The sequence below is a fragment of the Vicugna pacos genome, chromosome 1, assembly GCF_048564905.1.
Source record: "Vicugna pacos chromosome 1, VicPac4, whole genome shotgun sequence".
In the NCBI taxonomy this organism is placed as follows: Eukaryota; Metazoa; Chordata; class Mammalia; order Artiodactyla; family Camelidae; genus Vicugna; species Vicugna pacos.
The window spans coordinates 60,572,536-60,581,062 of NC_132987.1; the positions used below are offsets into that span (position 1 = coordinate 60,572,536).

At 57.6% G+C, this 8,527-nt stretch overlaps 1 protein-coding gene across 1 annotated transcript; it reads left to right on the forward strand.

The window, feature by feature from the left end:
• The first annotated feature begins 2,614 nt into the window (after positions 1-2,614).
• Positions 2,615-5,124, forward strand: HES1 (hes family bHLH transcription factor 1). The gene is made up of 4 exons (XM_072962938.1): positions 2,615-2,970; positions 3,116-3,211; positions 3,456-3,543; positions 4,201-5,124. The coding sequence occupies exons 1-4, from the start codon at positions 2,863-2,865 to the stop codon at positions 4,749-4,751; spliced, it is 843 nt and encodes a 280-aa protein (XP_072819039.1). The 5' UTR covers positions 2,615-2,862; the 3' UTR covers positions 4,752-5,124.
• The last annotated feature ends 3,403 nt before the right edge of the window (positions 5,125-8,527 follow it).

The following is an 8,527-nucleotide window of genomic DNA, read 5'->3' on the forward strand; positions in this document are numbered from 1 at the left end:
AGAGACCAGCAACAGTGTTGCCCACACAGGTGTGGTTCAGCATTTCTTTTAGGTTCTCCTGATCTCTCCGGCCATCACCCAAACCCTAAGGGAACGGCGTAACAGAGGAACGCCTGGTCATCAATCAGAAACTCGAGTCTGTCTGCCTCCAGAGTTGACCTGTAAAACCCCATGCAGGCTGCCACTGTATCTCTCATCGTGGTAATCCAAGGGTTTAACACAGTGTCTGGCACAGAGCGTGTGTTCCATAATGAAAGGAAGAGAGGGGCTCGCCCAAGGTCACCCAGAGTCAGGAACCGCTGCATCTCATCCGGGACGAGATCTGGTGAAATCATTTACAACATTATCTCAGTGGGGAGCTCAGAGGAAGGAAGGAATGAAGTGACTGAGAAATGTATGCCAGGCCTCCGGCGTAAGCCTGGAGAAGGGCTGGGAGGGCGGGGTGCGACATCAAACAAGACGCTCGGCTCCTGGGCTGCCCCGAGCCGCCCGAGCAGCGAGCCGAGCTCCAGGGCGGCGGGAAGGGCGGAGGGGGTGGAAGCGTGGGGGCCGGCGACCCGGGCAGGCAGGCGGGAGGGAGTCGGCCGTGGCGGCCGGCCGGGGCAGTGCGTGTCGCCCGCCCAGCGCGGCAAATCCCCCAGGGAGGCCGCCGCCAGAGCCCTGGCGCTCCCGGCCCGGCGCCCGCCACGTGGCACCCGGCGGCGGCGGCGGCGGCTCCTCCCGGCGCGCGGCCCTGCCAGCCGGCAGCACGCAGCCGCCCGCGCCGCCCGCCTCCTCCCGGCCGCCCGCCGGCGGCCTCCGGGGCACAGCGAGGGGGAGCTGCCCGGCCGCCCTGGACTCGGGGAAGGGGCGGGCGGCGCGAAGCCGCTTTAACCGCAGCCGCCGAGCGGAGGCAGGAGACTGACCCGGCCGCTTCCTAAGTGCGGTCAGGCATCTCGTGACCGCGGCGGGCGCCGGGGGCCCCGCGGGGGGAGGGAGGGCCGGAGCAAGGAGCAAACAAGAAGGTCCGCACCCCTCCCCCGGGCTGTTGCTAGTGAGGCTTTCGGTGGAGTTAAAACCCCAAGCCCCAAATCAGGGGTGGAGTGGGGGTTGGAATAATTCCCCACTCCCCACCCCTAGGCGTGCGCTCCCCGCCCGGAAGGGCTGACCTTGGCCCGGGGGAGGTGGGGGGCGGGTGGTAAGCGCCGGGGCTCGGCTCCCAGCCCGCCGCCCCCTCGGATTCCTGGCCCGGCGGGGGCCGGAGGAGGGGGGCCCGGACACACACACACACACACACACACACACACACACCCCACACGCAGCGCGCGCCAATGAGCCCGGGCCAGGCGCAGGGGGCGGGGTTTTCCCAGGCTTGAGCACAGCAGCTGCTATTTACCTTCTTGGCTTCTCCCGGGGACCAGGAACCAGCCCCCGCGCTCCGCCGCCCGCCGCCGCTCCCCGCCTCCCTGCCCCCGGGGCGCGCGCACACACACTCACACACGCATGCACACACACACATCCTCCCAGCCCGGCCGCAGCCGCGGCGGCAATAAAACATCCTGGCACGTGCTCCGGCTCCAGGCGCGCCCTCGCCGGCCGGCTGATGTCAAACTGCAGCTCGGCTGGTGTAGCTCTTAAAGGGCCCGTGCGCGCCGGGTGCCGTGACTGCCCGGGTCGCTCGCGGGGCGAGGAGGGAGAGGCTACCGTTCGGCCCGCCACCTCAAAGTGCAGCAGAACCGAGAGCCGGCGGGTGGAGGGAAAGGGTGACGAGGACTCGCACGCGCGCGCGTCCCTGAGGCATTGCCATCAAAGCCCCCCTTGTTCATCTTTCATTTGAAATTCCATTTCCTTTCTGCTCAGTTGGAAATTATTCTGATTGTTTCCTGGGGAAGTGCGGGGTCCAAGGCCCCAACTCCTGAAGAGGAATGAGGGAAGAACGAGGGGTTCGGGGCGGGGGGTAGGCGGGGAGGGCAGGGATCAAAAACCACCTTGCTCAGAAAAACCTGCAAATGTAAGATGGAGGCACTTTTTCCTTTTCTGCATACAAAAAGGAATTTTTCGTCCTATTTCTGCATGGCTGACTTTCACCCCCCCCGACAATGTTCTGGGTCTGAGCGGGAAATCACTTAGGTGTCTTCGTAACTCACACCCTTGCACACGTTCCCCCCCTTTTCTTTCAACTACTGCAACTATAATATTTTATCCTTATACTTCTATGGCTTTTTAAAAATACATTTCAAATGAACTTCTTATTAGTTCTGCCAAACTAGAGCTGTCAAAGCACTTCTGTTACTCATATGAACGGAAATAAGAAGCAAAGACCCTAGTCTCCAAAGAAAAAAACTAGAGTGGAGCAAACCCAAGGAGGAAAAAATCCTCTCTAAAGCAAACCCCAGCAGGGAGAGGCAAAGGGTTAAAATCCTTTTGATTGACGTTGTAGCCTCTGGTGCCCCGGGCTCAGGCGCGCGCCATTGGCCGCCAGGCCTTGTGCCTGGCGGCCAATGGGGGGGCGCGGTCCACGAGCGGTGCCGCGTGTCTCCTCCTCCTATTGGCTGAAAGTTACTGTGGGAAAGAAAGTTTGGGAAGTTTCACACGAGCCGTTCGCGTGCAGTCCCAGATATATATAGAGGCCGCCAGGGCCTGGGGATCACACTGGATCCGGAGCTGGTGCTGATAACAGCGGAATCCCCCGTCTACCTCTCTCCTTGGTCCTGGAATTGCGCTACCGATCACCAAGTAGCCATAAGATATTATAATAAACCCGCAGCACTTGCTCAGTAGTTTTGCTAAAGTCTCAGGTAAAAGGGACACAAACAAAACAATATTTTTGTGTGAACTCCAAAAATAAAATTCTCTAGGGATTTAAAAAAAAAACAACAGAAAATGCCAGCTGATATAATGGAGAAAAATTCCTCGTCCCCGGTGGCTGCTACCCCAGCTAGTGTCAACACGACACCGGATAAACCAAAGACAGCATCTGAGCACAGAAAGGTAAGGGCAGTACCTGTATCTCTCTGCAGCCACAAGAAATTAAGTCGGGGTTGGGGGGGGCTCTTTTCTCCCTTAAAATCCCAGGGTGAAATGGCAGGTCCCTTGGGAACTCAGGACTTTTTTTTTTTTTTTTCCTCCTCTACAGTCTTCAAAGCCTATCATGGAGAAAAGACGAAGAGCGAGGATAAATGAAAGTCTAAGCCAGCTGAAAACACTGATTTTGGATGCTCTTAAAAAAGATGTAAGTGGGTAATACTGCTTTATTTTAGTTAAAAAATGAAATACTATTTCTCAGGTATTAAGAATGAAACCCCCAGCCCCCCACCCCCCGCCGGCGGGATCTTCCCCGCCTGCACTGCATTCTCGGAGGCGGGAGGGCTGGGCCGCTCTAGCCGGGGGCCGGGGCCGGGGGGAGGGACCCCCCAGCAGTCCAAGGCTGCTGGCGGGGGCTCTCACTTTCCTCCTTTGCCTCCTCTTCTGTGCAGAGCTCGCGGCATTCCAAGCTGGAGAAGGCGGACATTCTGGAAATGACAGTGAAGCACCTCCGGAACCTGCAGCGGGCGCAGATGACGGGTGAGGGCGGCTCGCCGCGTCCCCCTCTGCGGGCGTCCCTCCTGCCCCGCGGTGATTTCTTCCAGACTTCCGCCCGTGGTTGTGAGAGGCATTCAGCTACATTTTACTGCCTTGGCTCACTCTTGTGTTCCCACGGTCTGGGGCTTATTTATAGCCACAACTCCAAGTTGTTACTGTTCCGGAAAGGGAGGGAGAGAGGTTGTAGCGGCGAGGGCGGCGGGCTGCTTGGTAATGCGGGAAGCGGGTGGGGGCGAAAGGACTCAGAACCGTGGCAGTTTTTAAGCTGCGTGGAGCCTGGGGTCATCTGGTTTAGCACTCCCTCCTCCCCCACTGCATAAGGGGAAATAAGGCTTGGATGGTGGAGAAGGGGGGAAGGGCATTATCCAAGGTCACATCACGCGGGGGTGGAAGGGACGCAGATTTTGGGGCTGAGATCGGTTTAAATTCAGCGACAGGGTACAGAGAGGGAGAGTCTTGGCTCCGGTCGCCAAGCTAGTGTGGAGAGGCGGACGGTTTATCTAAACCCACCCCGGTAGCCAGAGGCAGTTCCGCGGGCGGTTGGTCAGGGAGGCGCGCTGCGAGGACCTCCCAGGGCGGAGGCGGTGGCCTTGGGGCCAGGGCCGTTCGGTGACCCGTCTGTCTCCTTCTGGCCCACAGCCGCCCTTAGCACAGACCCGAGCGTGCTGGGGAAGTACCGCGCCGGCTTCAGCGAATGCATGAACGAGGTGACCCGCTTCCTGTCCACGTGCGAGGGCGTTAACACCGAGGTGCGCACCCGGCTACTCGGCCACCTGGCCAACTGCATGACCCAGATCAACGCCATGACCTACCCGGGGCAGCCGCACCCCGCCTTGCAGGCGCCGCCGCCGCCCCCGCCTGGACCCGGCGGCCCGCAGCACGCGCCGTTCGCGCCGCCACCGCCGCTCGTGCCCATCCCCGGGGGTGCGGCGCCCCCTCCCGGCGGCGCGCCCTGCAAGCTGGGCAGCCCCGCTGGAGAGGCGGCTAAGGTGTTCGGCGGCTTCCAGGTGGTGCCGGCTCCTGACGGCCAGTTTGCCTTCCTCATCCCCAACGGGGCCTTCGCTCACAGCGGCCCCGTCATCCCAGTCTACACCAGCAACAGCGGGACCTCTGTGGGCCCCAACGCAGTGTCGCCTTCCAGTGGCCCCTCGCTCACGGCGGACTCCGTATGGAGGCCGTGGCGGAACTGAGGGGCTCAGGCCACCCCTCTCCCTAAATATCAACCCACCTCTCTTCCTTCGGGACACTAAACAGAAACTTGGACGCTGGGATAGAAGAGAGGACTTTTGTGATTAAGTGGTTATTTTGGGTTTTTTAATTTCTAAAGTTACTTTTTTGTAGAGAGCTGTATTAAGTGACTGACCATGCACTATATTTGTATATATTTTATATGTTCATATTGGATTGCGCCTTTGTATTATAAAAGTTCAGATGACATTTCGTTTTTTACACGAGATTTCTTTTTTATGTGATGCCAAAGATGTCTGAAAATGCTCTTAAAATATCTTCCTCTGGGGAAGTTTATTTGAGAAAATATAATAAAAGAAAAAAGAGTGAAGGCTACTATGTCTTAGAATTTATTTCAGAATGGATAAAAAAAGGTCTTGGCAGAATTTGAATTACTTCTAATCTGAGAACTCAGGAATTGGCTCTTTTGTTATTAAGTGAACTTTTTTTTTTTAATCCATCAAAACTTTCACCAACCCTCCTTGAACTAAATTCCATTTAATTTGCGAGAACCCATCTGATTGGCTTCCCTGATGAATTTGTGGCCAATCTCTTAAAGTATTTCAAAAACTTTTTAAGTTGCAGTTGGGTAAGTCATTAAGTCCTGGTTCTCTCTGAAGGAGGTTGAGCAGGGCTGAATTCATGAGGTTAATTCATCTGGTCCTATTACCCACTGCACATTTACGGGTGGCTCCTGCAGCATGTCTGCCCTGGAGTAGCTCACCAACATCCAAGTAAAAACACTCTTAATCGCTGCAACCTCCAGCCTTCAAGTGTTGGAGTCTTCCTTTAATTGGTCAATCTTTAGGTGCAGCTAGACATTGCCTTGTACCAGCATCTAAAATCTGAAATCCCTCTCTGCACCCTCTTCAAGCAAGCTGAGAAGGTCAACGGATTCCTTCTGCCAAGGAACAGCTAGTCAGACTCCCAAGTGGACCCCGATTCCAGATGATTAACACCAGACATATGTTTTTGATAAGTTTCTGTGCTTGGCTCTAATAGAGAAAGCATGTGGGGGCCGTGCTGGCAAGCTCACAGGCCATCTTCCCCTTTTAATACAAACAGCAAGCGACCCCTTTGCTTGGTCATGCCCCATTTCCAGGCAAGATGTGGGCTCCAGATAGAAGCAAAAGGGTTGTCTCGGGTTTCAGCTCACATAACCCTCCTTAACAAGTCCTAACTCAAAGCGGACAACTTTAAACTGTGCCAGGATCTGCAGGGAATTTCTTCCAAATCCCATCACAAAGGCTTGTCAGATTTTGTCAGATTTGGCCAGGTGTTTGACTGCATCCAGGTGTTGGGGAAATGAAAACCACGAGCCCTGCGAGACCAGACACATCAGCCGCGCTGTGGGTCTGGCGGGCGCGCCCTCCTCCCCCACAGCCGGCCAGTCCTCCTCCCTGCGCTGGCCCCTCCCGCCGGCCTCCGCTCACCCCCCTTCTTTTAGAAGGGCTTCTGGGAGGAGAAGGATGAGGCGGGAGAGATCAATCTTTGAAGCCTTCCTAACAAAGATAAAGCCAACGATTTTCTGTCTTGTTTCAAAAGCTTTACCTCTCCCCCCGCCTAGCTGGCCTTTCCCACAGGCCAGTGTGGAGAGCTGCTCTATCACAGGAATGATCTAGCAGACAGCAGTCAGTTTTCTACTGACTCAAATACCTTCCACCCAGCTTCAGACCCAGAATGGGTGGTTTAAAAGATACTTTAAAATTTTTGGCTCCTACTTGTTTCATTTTGTGTATGTGAACAGAGTCCAACACACCTTTCCCTCAAAGAAATACACACACACACTCACACCCTTCTTTATCACATCGTTTTTCTGCCATTTTCCTCTTTGTTTAAACACAAACATAACAACAATTGCTCTTTAAAGACATCCAACCCAAGCTCAAATGCTTCATTTGGTAAATGTGTCCTCTGGCCCCACTGGAAGTGTCCCAGGAGACATAATGGAGACATCAGGGTCTCATTTTTATCAAAGTACGTTTAGGTTCTCAAAAATTCACACACACACACACACACACACACAGGGCAATCACTACACCAACCTAAAACTAAATCTCTTTGTCTTTCCCTGTGCTAAAGGGGAAGAACTGAAAAAGTAGATCTTTATTAATATCAGAAGTATACAGATACAGGGGGAGTAATAAATTTAAGGAAAAGAAGTAAAACATTTGTTCATTTGAAAATAATTGGTAGTCTGAAAATGGTCTTTTTTTCCCTGAAATTTGGGTTTAGACTAGCAGATGAGGCTTTTCTGTACAATATGGGAAGAATGGGAAGAGACCCTAGGCCCCTCAATGAGGATGTTCAGGCTCTTGTGCCAGCCATGCCACCAAACTCAGTGTCACTTTGGATGAGTCATTTCCCTTCTCTGGGTCATTTCCAAGTCCGTAAAATGAGTGGGCTTATTTCTAAGGCCTTGTGCCCTCCTGCACCCAGGCTGTTTCTGGAGTAATTAGTTGGGGGAGAGGAGAAGCTACAAAGACGACTTTAGTCTTGCCCCCACCCAAATCCCTCGGGCCTGAACGAATTACAGCGCCTCAGCAGCCCCTCTCCCACCCCCCCACCCCCCGCCCCGGGCGGTGCCGATGGCTCCAGAAGATAAGACGCAGCTCCCAGCTCCACGTCCGGATGCGGGCCGCCGGCCTCGGCCGCCGCGCGCATTAGCCTCTCAATGGAGACCCTCGGGGCCCCGGCCCCCCGCCGTCCCCGGCAGCATCCGGAGGGGGAAAGGCGCTGAACTGGAAGGGGGGGGGGCTCTCCTGGCTCTCCTATACGGGAGCCGTCTCTAAGCGGTGAATTGCCGCGACTGGCAGGCGCGCCCCACGTGTTGCTGGAGTGGGGACCTAGGGGTTAAGCCGGACCCCCTCATCGTCACCGCCGTCCCGGGAAACCTGTCATTAAAGTCAATTAACTTTTCCCACACCCCTTGGCCGGTAACAACCCGCTGCTAGCTTCCTCCCCGGCTCCTAAGTGCAACCAGATGGGCGGCCGAGCTGCCCCCGCCGCGCGCCCGCCGGGGCGGCCCGGGGGTTCCAGGGAGGCCGCCGGGGCCCGCGCGGCCCGGGCGGGGAGCAGGCCGGGGCGGCCACGCCGGGCCAGCCCTGGCGGCCCTGCGGCCAAGGTGGTTTGCTTAGCAGGCCCGGCTGCTTTCTGGCAGGAAATGAATAGCTCCCAGATGAGCTCAGGCAACCTGAGAGGTCGTGAGAACGGCGCGAACCCCCGCCTGTGCAGCCGGCAGCCTGCCAGGCCGCGGGGGGAGCGGGCGGCGGCGGCGGCGGCGGGAGGCCGGGAGGCCCGGCGGGCGGGCGGGCGGGCGGCGGCGGGGGAGAGGGAGGAGGGAGCCGCTGACACACGAGCCCGCGCCCGCTCCCGCTGACAGGCAGGCAGCCGCCCGCGCCCGGCCGCCTCCCCCGCTTCCCCGCCCGGGGCCCCAGCGCCTCCCAAGCAGCAGGCCTTAGCCGCAGAAACGCGGCCGCCCGGCCCGCCGGGCCCGGGGGTGGGGCCGCCTGCCAGTGTTTTTCCAGTTCCCCCGGTAGCTCCGGGCCGCATTTAGCAGCCGGGAAACTGGGCCGAGGCCAGTGTCGGGGCAGCGGAGGCCCTCGCGGCCGGCGGAGCCCTGCCAAGCGTCAGGCCTGGCAGGGGCCGGGGCGGGCCGGCGCGGGGAGCGGCCGGGCAAGGGCGGCTCAGCCCACACCGTCGTCCGAAAACAGACAGAGCCGGCAGACGGCAACTCGGG

Coding starts and splice junctions, on each gene's coding strand:
- HES1 (XM_072962938.1), top strand. CDS start 2,863: ATGCCAGCTGATATAATGGAGAAAAATTCCTCGTCCCCGGTGGCTGCT. Junction 2,971..3,115: donor CAGCATCTGAGCACAGAAAG/GTAAGGGCAGTA, acceptor CCTCCTCTACAG/TCTTCAAAGCCTATCATGGA. Junction 3,544..4,200: donor GCAGCGGGCGCAGATGACGG/GTGAGGGCGGCT, acceptor TCTGGCCCACAG/CCGCCCTTAGCACAGACCCG.